This window comes from Hemicordylus capensis, chromosome 17, assembly GCF_027244095.1.
Source record: "Hemicordylus capensis ecotype Gifberg chromosome 17, rHemCap1.1.pri, whole genome shotgun sequence".
NCBI lineage: Eukaryota > Metazoa > Chordata > Lepidosauria > Squamata > Cordylidae > Hemicordylus > Hemicordylus capensis.
In genome coordinates, this window is record NC_069673.1 from 9,617,859 (window position 1) to 9,629,976 (window position 12,118).

Genomic DNA, 12,118 nt, shown 5'->3' on the forward strand with positions numbered 1-12,118 from the left:
GGTCCGGAAGGACAAGATATGGGGTTTTTTTTCTAGGAAGGAGGGAAGGGAAGGAAAAGAAAGGGAAGGAAGAGATATGGAGGAAAGGAGACTGGGGAGGGAGAGTGGGGGCGGCGAGAAAAAGAGAGAAGAAGGAGAAGCTGCTGCCAGTCTGTGAAGACAATACTGAGCTAGATAGACCAATGGTCTGACTCAGTATATGGCAGCTTCTTATGTTCCTAGGAAGGAAGGAAGGAAGATGCCCTATTCTGGCTTTCCAAATCCGGGAGCCTGATTTGCATATTACGTAAATTGGCTTGAAAATATTTTTTGAACAGAAGAGTGACTGCACATTTTGCTCCATAACTCTGCTTCTACAAAGGCTAGAGTTCAGCTTTTAAAAAAAGAAAAGAAAAGAAAAGGGAAAAAGCTGAAATCTGGGCGAATCTGGGTGGGCTAAGCCATCTGGGTGAGATGCTTAAAATTCAGGTGACACCTGGAATTTCCGGGGGGCATGGCCACTCTATAAAGAAAGAAAGAAAGAAAGAAAGAAAGAAAGAAAGAAAGAAAGAAAATTTGGAATTCCACAAACTGGTTGAGAAAGGGAGGGAGAGAGAGAAAGATCAATACTAACAAATCCTGAACCAAAGACGCCATCCAATCCTGATTCTGATGCCCTTCGCTCTGCATTTTCATGCCTGTCCAATTCCTTCGGTTGTGTCATCCAGCTGGGGCTTAGCTCACCATCCAGCTCCCCGCCTCTGGCCTTGTGTTTATATAACACACCGTCACAAAACAGAGGCGCACTTGGCTCCAAAACCCAGATAGGCCTCGTCTCCTACCCAGTTTATGCTCATCTGAACTGCCCTATTACGTTAAGAGCAGCACCATGGAACAGGCTTAGAAAGAAAATTCTCTTGTAAAATAATAATTTTAAAAGGTAGCCATGGGATGGCCCCATGGCACATGGAACTCCCTTTCAGCCTTCCCTCTAACAGGGAATTCCAGATGCCGTTGACTACAACTCCCGGCATTCCCAGCTGCAATGGCCTTTGGCTGGGAATTATGGGAGTTGTAGTCAACAACATCTGGGAATCCCTGTTAGAGGGAACACTGTCGCTTTTCTCCCCTGCCACTTTTCTCCCCATTGAAAATCACTCTCTGAAGCATCTATTTGCTACCAACGTGGCTATTTATTGCAAAAAAGATTGAGAGGGGTTTTTTGAGAGGTGGAGGGATAAAACCAACAAACACTGATTGACTAGCAAATCTCTTCACTGGACAAAGTCCCAGAGCAGGTCCAACATCCAAGGATTCCATGATTCTTTCCTTACTGGCCACTCGGTCAGCGAGGCTGGGCTTATCCTCAGCACAGATCTACGCGCACATCGTTGGCGGCGGGAAGATCCCCATTTCATCGCGAAGGGACTCCACCGTTTGTTCCCAGCGGTGCTCATAATAGAAGTTCAGGATGCAGCCGGCGTTGTTTCCGCTCCGAACAGCCCAGGGGATAAGTTCAGTGGTCAGGATGCGGAGTTTCCTGGGTGGAGGAAGAACAAGAAACATGGGAAGGAAAAGGTTTGATTTGCCTATATGAGAGTCTAATCCAATGATCACTGAACAGGTCTTGACAAATGTCCTTTGAATCTAAGAGCCAGCCTCCAAATCTGGGAGCCAGACCATGGATTGGCAAATTTATCCAATTTGGTGACACACATTATGTGTGTTTGGGGGCGTGGGGAGAGTAAACAGGCTCCTCTCTAACTCCTTTACAAGCAACATGCTAACTTGGCAAAGAGGCACCTTTTAACATGGTGATTCTCTTTATTTATTATTATTATATTATTATTTTACATTGTCTATCCCGCTCTTCCTCCAAGGAGCCCAGAGCGGTGTACTACATACTTGAGTTTCTCCTCACAACAACCCTGTGAAGTAGGTTAGGCTGAGAGAGAAGTGACTGGCCCAGAGTCACCCAGCAAGTCTCATGGCTGAATGGGGATTTGAACTCGGGTCTCCCGGGACCTAGTCCAGCACTCTAACCACTACACCATGCTGGCTCTCCAGCGTGAGAGCAGCAGGAGAGTAACTGGCCCTCTCCACCCCCAGCACAGTACCTCCAGTGACTGTTGCTGGTGTCTATCTGATGTTTCTTTTTAGATTGTGAGCCCTTTGGGGACAGGGATCCATCTTATTTATTTGTTATTTCTCTGTGTAAACCGCCCTGAGCCATTTTTGAGAAGGGTGTATAGAAATCGAACAAACAAACAAACATACTTATAACAGAAAACAGAAGGGCAAACCAAGATTTTATGAAAGAACTCTATGCCTGAATTTATATATTTAATTTATTTATACATTTTCTATCCCGCTCTTCCTCCAAGGAGCCCAGAGCGGTGTACTACACACTTAGGTTTCTCTTCACAACAACCCTGTGAAGTAGGTTAGGCTACTAACCTGAATATCCCAGTCCAGGCGCCATGGCTAAATTCCTAGGCGCCAAAGCTCCCTAGCGCCTAGGAATGATCAAGGCCTGGATTACTCCCAAGTATACGGATTGCAGCCTTTTCCTCTTCTGCAGCTCCTGCTAGCTCTAGATTCAGTACAAGAGGTTCTCCAGTATGCCCATCTTTGGATACACTTCCGGATACATGTCTGAAACTTTCAGACACACGCCTGAATTTACCGGCTGCTCAACTTACCGGGCGTTAAGGCGGACGGGGCCAAACACAGCTCCCAGAATGCACATGGGCAGGCCAGTCTGGACGGCCTCAAACCATTTCACCACCACCTCCCCTAAGAAGAAGAAACAAGAGATGTGAGCAAATCAAATCCCTGTCACATGTGGAGGGAGATCTTTCATATGAAGCCACCAACAGATGGTTCCCACACTGAACATCCAGACTTGTCCCCTTAGCTAAGCAGGGTCCACCCTGGTTGCAACTGAATGGGAGACTAGAAGCACTGTCAGAGATTCCCCTCAGGGGATGGAGCCGCTCTGGGAAGAGCAGAAGGTTCCAAGTTCCCTCCCTGGCAGCATCTCCAAGACTGGGCTGAGAGAGACTCCGGCCTGCAACCTTGGAGAAGCTGCTGCCAGTTTGTGAAGATGATACTGAGCTAGGTAGACCAATGGTCTGACTCAGTATATGGCAGCTATGTTCCTAATCATGTTCCTATGATTTGCGAGACCTCTATCACCAAGATTTGAAGTTGGGTGGAGAACCTTGGTAGAATCTTGGTAACCCGGGATCCCGAGAATCTACCAACCAGTAAGTGCCGTGAGTTCACACGACATGCCCTCCAGAAGATTGTGCTTGCCAGGAACCCAGAGATTCCTTACTTACTGACCTGGTGGGGATTGTGTGAGGCCGCCCCCTGGCTTCCGCCCCGTGCACTGCAAGAAATAACTTCTTGTTTGTAAATTTTCAAGAAAAGCTTTGATTGGTGCTATCCCTGAGTAACCAGGAGTCAGGAATCTTTGCGGTTCTACTATAAATCAAGAGATCAACAGATCAGCTAAGAGCTAGAGATCTCACCGCCTCCTTTCTGCTTACGTCTGCCTTCAGGGCGAGATGATTGAAAAGCAAACAGAAGATATGTTGCAATTGGGCTTACAGCTGCCTCACATCCTTAGAAGGGCAGGGCAGCGGCTCTGTCACAGAGAGCAGGAAATAAATGTATGCGAAGGGTCAACCCTCTCCACCTCCATAAATAACAGCCTCTGCTAAAACAGAATGCTAAAAGACACGCGGGAGTGTTAGAACTTTGCAAGAGTTCAGAGCCTTCTGCAATTTCCATCAGGTTTTTTCAATAAAGGAAAGACAAAAGGTAAAGGCTGGAATGAATAATTGTTTACCTGCCATGAACCCAGGACGCTATTGCTTTAAGGCTCAGGGTTGATTGCACAACACCCGTGTCCTCCACACTTTACATTTCCCAGCTATACTTCAAATGCAATACGGGCACCTCCTCCTCTTTCTCCTCCAGCTCAGCTGCTCTGGTGACTCATGGCAATGGGTCTGTCCTGAAAACAGGTGAAAGGGGGCTGCCACTCCACACTGCCCTCTAAATCCTGCCTCACACAAACTCCACATTAACGTACATTATGTCGATTGTGTAAAATAACCTTGCTTTCTAAAGAAGGCCAGAACAGAACCCAATTGTCATAACAATGCATGTTGCACCTGTGGAATTTACCACAGAGTGCAGAACTAACAATTCAGTAGAAAATGCAAGGATTCCTTTATTTCCCCCCCTTTAAGTTTCTAGTCCACATGGCGATTGACTTTTTCTTTTTAACTATGTGTTCTTGTTATTCATATAGGTATCACATAACAAGATACAACAGTCAACATTTCCAGGTGTTATAAAACTTATCAACAGAATCCAATTTAGTGTTCAGCTGCTCAGAGATTTCCAGTAAAAACAGATCCGTCTTTTTAAAAAAGAGCCAATTTTTCAGAAATGAAAATCACTTGTTTCAGCGGCTGACATTCTGGGCAGATGCCAACATCCAGTGCACAGAAGCTGTTCTTATTTTTCATTCTTATTTTTTATTTAAAAGATTTATATGCTGCCATTCTTCCTAAATGAATTCATGGCGACTGACAGCAACGTTAATTTAAAAATGGGGTAAAATGGAGTCTCTAAAATTGTAGAAGTGCAGGGTAAGAATATCATTAAAACAGGTCAATCACAAAAAATATATATACAAACGGGAAGGCCTGCTGAAATAAAAATGTTGTTGTTGACTACAACTCCCATCATCCCCAGCCAAAGGCCATTGCAGCTGAGGATAATGGGAATTGTAGTCAACATCTGGGAATCCCTGTTATAGGGAACACTAACACTGCCCCTCACCCTTTTTCGAGACCTTGCCACAAAGGGCCCACACTGTGGTCTATTTGTGGTTAAAGCAAGGGGCATGTTCCTTTTCCTCCACCACAAAGGAAATGCCAGCCCCTTAAATGCCTGAATCAGACCTTCTGTGTACGAAAATATATCCTCCCCCAAGCTGACCATGAATCTCAACTTTCCTCAAGCCGGGAATATGGTCATCCATCATGGAACAGCTGGTATGTTCTCAGCAAAATGTTAGAGAAATGCAACGTGGGAAGGTTACTGGGTGCATTACACCAACAGTTCTCTCACTTGTCCATGTTGGCTCCGACTTCTCCATCACAAATGGAAAGCCAGCCATGAAGTGCCTGAATCAGACCTGTCTATAGATAACATCCTCCCATTCAAGTTGACCATGAATTTCAGCTTTCCTTAAGCCGGGAACGTGGTCATCCATCATGGAACAGCTGGCATTCTCTGGCATGAACATACAGCTGGTATGTTCAATCACGGAACAGGACATGCTAGAAAAGGCAGAGCGGAGAGGTTGTTGGGTACTTTACACACAAATAGTCCTCTCACTGGTCCATATGGGAGTCCTCCTGCTCCATCTCAGGATGTGGGCGCTATGGGGAGAAATGGGACTCCAAAATAACAATGGCAACATGGCATGTAACAACCCAGCAACAATGCCTTAGAAAGCCGATTTACCAAGCATGTTGGTGGGCATGCCGAGGAGGGTGTGCATCAAATCGTGGACTTCTCGGTACCGCTGGACCACATAGGCCAGTTCCTCGTCATCTACGAACTTGGCGGGCATCCTCGTGTCTGGAGAAACCTTCTGCCAATCAGAACAAAGACAGCTTCACATCTAGATAGATGCCGAGTCAGACCACTGGGTCATCGAGCTCACTATTGTTGGCATTGACCAGCAGCAGCTCTCCAAGGTCTCCGGCAGGAGTCTCCCCCAGCCCTGCTTGGAGATGCTGCCAGGGACTGAACTTGGGACCTTCTGCCTGATGGTCTTCCTCTGAGCTACATCCACATCCTCTAAATCAGGAAGCTGCCTCATACCAAGTCAGATCCTTTTTCCCATCTGGCTCTGACTGGCAGCGGCTTCCCCAAGGTTTCAGGCAGGGGTATTTCCCAGCCCTACCCGGAGATGATGCCAGGGAAGGAACCTGGGACCTTCTGCATGCAAGGCAGATGTTCTACCACTGAGCTGCGGCCCCATCCCCTTGTTCTGGAACAGGGGTAGGGCAACCTTGGTTCTCCACTAGTGATGATGGGAGCTGTCGTTCAGGGACAGCTCAACAGCCAGGATTGCCACTCCCTGTTATGCAACCTGGAGAGAAAAACCACCGAGGTCCTATTTAGTTGCTAAACAGACCGAACATTATGATCCCTTGCACAAATTCAGTTGCTGTCAGTTGTCGATAGACTGAGCCCAGGGTTTCGGAGTTATGGGGAGAGCCGGAGGAGAGTTGGTGGTAGCAAGCATGAACTGTCCCCCCTTTGCTAAGCAGGATCCACCCTGGTTTGCATTTGAATGGGAGGCTACATGTGTGAGCACAGTAAGACCTTCCGCAGAGGGGATGGGGTCACCCTGGGAAGAGCACCTGCCTGCTTGCATGCAGAAGGTTCTAAATTCCCTCCCTGGCATCTAAATCTAGGTTCTAAATTCCAGGTTCTCAAATTCCTTAATTTCTAAATTCCAGGTTCGTGAGCATCTAGGTTCTAAATTCCCACCCTGGCATCTCAAGATAGGGCCGAGAGAGACTCCTCCTGCCTGCAGCTTTGGAGAAGCCGCTGCCAGTCTGTGTAGACAATACTGAGCTAGACAGACCGATGGTCTGACTCAGTATATGGCAGCTTCCGATGTTGCAGCCGGCCCTACTTGCATTACATTCCAGCTGGCCCTACTTACATTATCATCCAGAAACCGGACATATTCTCGACCAAAGGTCCCGTCAGGAAGTGCCCGGAGCCCAGAGATATCCAGCGTGGAGAGGCGTATCCGAGGACGCTCTCTGTAAGGGAAGTGAGCATGACTGGGTCAGCCTATGAAATCCCCCAGAAAGGCTGAAGGCTCCACCCACTGAAACAGGCCATCAGCTCTGACTCTAGGAAAATGGCGGTGATGCTCTCTAAACACTGTAGAAATATGGAGCACACAGCTCAGCGAAGCTGCAACAGGGAACCATGGCTTTCCACTATGCGGATGGGCCTCTGTGAGCCCAAGGTCAGCATGCTCCTTTCCCAATCACGCACTGCAGGGTTAGAAAAAGAAAGCTTTTACTTTCACGTTGAAGTAAACCATGGTTCTGCTCGTCTGGAAACTGAGGTCTATTAACTTAGGGGATCCCCGGTTCAATTAGGGGATCCCCGGTTCCATCCCTGGTGGCATCTCCAATTAGGGCTGGGAAAGACTCCTGTCTGAAACCTCAGAGACCTGCTGCCAGTCTGCTGCCGGGTGGCCCCTTCGGGACTTAAACTACAGCCAGGAGCGGCTTTTCCCTACAGGGAAGAGCTGCTCCTGGCTGCGCCGTGAACACAGCGGCCCTTTAACTCCCGAACGGAGCTAAACCAGCACCCCCGCGTCTGATGGGGGCGTGTCGGGGCCGCAAAGCGCGGCCCCTGATTGGGCACGGCCTGGGTTCTTTGAACCCGTTGGCCCAATGGTGGCTCTGCCCCTGCAAGACGCATTTGTTCACCCGGGCTTTTAATTAGATACTGTTTTAATTGTGTTTTAATAGTTTTAACTTTTTAAAATTTTAATGGTTGAAGTGTTTTAATCTTTTAATTGGTTGTTTTTATTCTCTTGGAAACCGCCCAGAGAACTTGCATTCTGGGCGGGACAGAAATGTGTAAAATAATAAATAAATAGTTCCTGCCAGAGAAGAAATCAGGAGCTGAAACTATGATTTACAACCCTAAATGCATCCCCACTCTTTGGAAGGGGAGAGCTGGGCTGGAGTGACGCTCTGGTTAGGGAGAGGATCAGGTGTAGCCCAGCTCAGGCAGGGAGGGGTGGCGAGATCTCTCTCTGGTGAAACCTAAACATAAGAAGTTAATTGAGAGCAGAAAATTAAGAAGCTCTCCTACGCAGGGTGTGCTGAGGCAGTTTAGGTAAATCCACCTGGCACTTTGGGTGGAAATGTGGAAAGGGAGTTTTGGAATAAGAGCTGTGTTCCCTCTAACAGGGATTCCCAGATGTTGTGGACTACAACTCCCAGAATCCCCAGCTGCAGTGGCTTTTGATTGGGGATTCTGGGAGTTGTAGTCAACAACATCTGGGAATCCCTGTTAGAGGGAACACTGAATAAGAGCTCTCGTTAAGAACAGAGAGAGCTCTTGTTAAGAAAGAGCTTGAACTCATTCCAGAAAGGAGCAAGAAGTATTCAACACAGCCAGAGTAAAATCAATCCTCCAGAAAATGTCAATGACATCCCCTGAAATGTCTATAAGAACATAGGAAGCTCCCTTATGAGGAGAAGAAAGAAAAGAAAAGAAAAAAAGAAAAGGAAAGGAAAAAAAGGAAAGAAAAAAAAGGGGAAAAAGGAAATTGAGAAAATCATGGTGTGTGTTTTAAAAAGAAAATGAGATCTATTTACTGTTTCGCCACCCTTTTAATTTCTCTTCCCAAAGATACTGAAAGTGGGTGAACTAATCCACCTATGCGACCTTGTCCGTGAATAGACGTCCTGTTCCCAAATAGTACCAACACTTGTAACAGAATCCTTCCTTGGCTAAAAGCTAAGAAAAACCTATTAACACACTGTAGGATCCGGTATCCCTCCGGGTCGTTCCTCATCCTCTCTCGGAGCTTCTGCAGAGCCAGATAGCCGGTTGTCTCCCCGAGAACAGCCACCATATCTGAAAAGGGAGTACAAAAGTGAGATGGAGAAAAGAGGTGACGCGAAAAAAATAAACCACCGAGCATCGAGCAAATCAGAGCCTCCCTGGTTTCGAATGAAAACCAGGTCGACCTGGATAAATGTGCTTATGATCTTGATAATTCAACACACCAGGCAAACCAGAGCCTCAAAAGAGCCACTATTCTAAACGAAAGAAAGAAAGAAAGAAAGAAAGAAAGAAAGAAAGAAAGAAAGGAAGGAAGGAAGGAAGGAAGGAAGGAAGGAAGGAAGGAAGGAAGGAAGAGAAAATGGGAGTCAGAACCCCTTTATGATTTGCTGGAAGTTACACCGAGATTTGCCTTAGGGAGGGGAGCTGGTTGGCCACAAGCATGAATGGTCTCCTTTGCTAAGCAGGGTCTGCCCTGGTTTGCATTTGGATGGGCAACCATGTGAGCACTACGATTTATTCCCCTTAGGGCAGCTGCAATAAATTGCCGCTGGGGATGCTGGGAGTTGTAGTTCAGCAACATCTGGAGGAACCCTGATTAGGAACCACTGCCTTAGGGGATAGCCTGTAGAGATGTGCACAGAACACGTGCGCACTCACTCATGCACATGTTGGGGGGCGCAAGCGACATGTGCACATGCCAGCGTGCACATGCGCGCTGGGTACTTCTTGTCAATTTTAGTATAGGTGCTGCCGAAGCAAGCACACCGATTCACCTGCCGCTTCTGGTCCAACAAGGCTGCTGCCCTGCCGGACCCTTCTGAAGTGTAGTGCCAGTGGGGGAAACGCGGTGGGAGGGGTAGGAGCACCCTCCCCCTGCCTTAAAGGGATCTCCCCCCCCCACCGCCTTCGAACCGGCAGTGGTTCACATCCCTAATCACCTGCTTTCAGGAAAGAGAGCAATTCAGTGCAAGAGCATCCTTTCATTTGTTTACATCTATGTAAACCGCTTTGGGAACTTTTGCGGGAAAGCGGCATATAAATATTCAGCGTCTTTGTCTGCTTCGCAAGCAATAGGTCCCAGGTTCACTCCCTGGCAGCATCTCCCGGGATGGCTGGAAAGGACTCCTGCCTGAAATCTTGGGAGAGCCACTGCCAGTCAGAGCAGACAATAGTGAGCTAGACGGGCCAAGGGTCGGACTCTGACTGAGGATGAGACAGCTTCCTACTTTTCTATCCCAACCGACTGCCCGCCCACCCTGGAGTTGTCTTAAGAAGCTCACGGCTTCCACACAGCGGCAAACGGCGACTCACCATGCCGGTAGGGATCGTACAACGCCATGCATGCTGAGCCTGCAGCCAGCAGGGCTTTCTGCAGAGGGGTGGTTGGGATGTGGCCAGGATACAGCGGGCAATATTTCTCCTCTTCCATGGGGCTGTCGGCTGCTGAGGACTGGCTGGCAGAGCAGCGCGGGCCCGTCCTACCTGAAGGAAAACGGCCTCATCAGAGGACAATAGGTTAGAAGTAATATGCAGGTGGAGAGAGAATACATTTCTGCTCCAGTTAAGACTTCTTTTACTTTGTTTCACTTCTGCTGGGATGGGTTCAGGCAGGGGTTCTCAAGCCTGGGTCTTGAGATGCCAGACTACAATGCCTATCATCCCCTGCTGCTGCAGCTAAAGTGGCAGGGGGTGATGGGAGTTGTAGTCCAGCAATATCTGGGGACCCGGGTCACCCTAACCTTGGGCCAGGGTGACTCAGAAATTGCCAGGATCCATCTTCAGAGCAGCTGTGCACACTGCACACAGATTGTGCGAGTGTTGAACACAAGACGCGAAGAGGACTTGTGTGTATGTTGCTGTATTTACTCAAATAGAAGATGACTCTTAATTTAAGACATCCCCTTAAAAATGCAGGTTAAATATAGGTTATACGTGTGCTTACCCTGAAAGGAAGAGGACTTTGGATTGAATACAATCGCTTGATTTCTAATATTAAAGAACTTGGGGGAAAACCTAGTCTTGGATTCATAAATTGGGTAATTTGGTATATGGAGGCTGTTTAATTTTACCTAGCAACCTTTATTTCCTGTTTTTGTGCCACATTTTTTTTTTTTTGGCCTCAAAATCTCTGTAATCTCTTTGTTAATTCACGTTATTTTGTTGACAATGTAAAAAAAAGTATTTTAAACCAGGCACCCAGCTTTCAGCTGGTGACAGTTGAATGTTTTCTATTCCTGCATTTCTCCCCCTGTTATATATGTTTGGTTTGCAAACATTTGCTAAAAAGATTAAAAAATAAACAGTTAAACCATTTTTTCATTCGGAGTCATGTCAATTACATTGCAAGGAGCCAGATGCATGAAACGTACCTGAACCAGTTTAAAAACCTTTGCAAAAATGTCAGACTGGTTACTGAAACACTTCTAGGGATACTCAATCAGAACCAAACCCAAATTTCCATATTTACCTGAATCCAAGACTAGCCCCCCCCGCCAAGTTCTTTGACGTTAGAAATCAGTGCCTTAAATTCAGAGTGTTCTTTCTTTTGGGTAAATACAGGTATAACCTGTTTTTAAGGGGGGAGGGGTGTTCCCGACTCGTCTTAAATTCGGAGTTGTCTTCTATTTAGGTAAATACGGTTCTAAAGCTAGGATTCCAGCCCTTGAAATTCTGAGGAGGGGAGGAAGCCTAAAAACTCTACAGCATGTGTTTGAACGTTAAGAACTTTTAAAAATGTATAAAGTGGATCTCCAACATTTCCCTCAAGACTCAAAACAGGACGACTTTTTAGCAGGGTTAGGCAGGGTTTAGCACGTTTTAGCAGGGTTAGGGATCAGAAATGCCCTTCAAGGGAGAAGAGAAACAGAACACAAAAACACTTGCCTGTGATCATGCAGGAAGCAAAAACTCTTCTCAGATTTACTACACCAGGCAGGAAACTTTGAGCCCTTCTGGGTAGCAACAATCCCATAGCTTATTATTATTTTCCTAAAATCAATGCGGAATCAAGATGAATTAAAACATGCATTTGCAAGAACGTTCTACCCGGCTTTGAATGCAAGCAGGATATTGCTCTAGGCAATCTTAGTGCAGCCCAGAAACCCCGCTTTTTGCATGGCCTCTTGTTCGGCAATGCAAAGTGCAAACACAAACCCGTCCTCCCAGCACGTTGAGTCGAGCAGGATAGAAGGAACGCACAGAACAGCAAGACCAGCGGTTAGTAGTTCGCCCCCTGCTGGCAGCTAAAAATCCAGCGACTGCTTCTAGTAAGAGCAAATATCACTGATTGTGTGCCTGTTTCTAAAGTGTATTTATAACATGCACAAGGCAGAGAATGGAAGAGTCTCTTTTCTGAGCCTCAGTGCCGTCTCCTTCGTTTTTGTTTTTTTTAATGAGTTTTAAATCCTCCAGTTTATCCACCTTCCCCTGTTTTAGCATCCTAGTTCTTGTTCCCGGGAGGACCTTATTTTAAGTGCGCTCAATATGGCGGCGC

The 12,118-nt window shown here is 46.9% G+C and overlaps 1 protein-coding gene across 2 annotated transcripts; it reads right to left on the reverse strand.

Annotated features, from left to right (window-relative positions):
* Positions 1 to 1,152: 1,152 nt before the first annotated feature.
* COQ4 (coenzyme Q4) lies at positions 1,153 to 12,064 on the reverse strand. 2 transcript variants are annotated; one of them, XM_053282436.1, is made up of 7 exons: positions 11,509 to 12,064; positions 9,937 to 10,107; positions 8,598 to 8,694; positions 6,746 to 6,848; positions 5,530 to 5,656; positions 2,682 to 2,775; positions 1,153 to 1,519 (listed from the first exon to the last, which is right to left on the reverse strand). In XM_053282436.1, the coding sequence occupies exons 1-7, from the start codon at positions 11,594 to 11,596 to the stop codon at positions 1,357 to 1,359; spliced, it is 843 nt and encodes a 280-aa protein (XP_053138411.1). In that variant the 5' UTR covers positions 11,597 to 12,064; the 3' UTR covers positions 1,153 to 1,356. The 2 variants fall into 2 exon arrangements, with proteins under 2 accessions (XP_053138411.1, XP_053138410.1); XM_053282435.1 differs by having other exon boundaries at positions 5,530 to 5,659; positions 11,509 to 12,060.
* Positions 12,065 to 12,118: the final 54 nt, after the last annotated feature.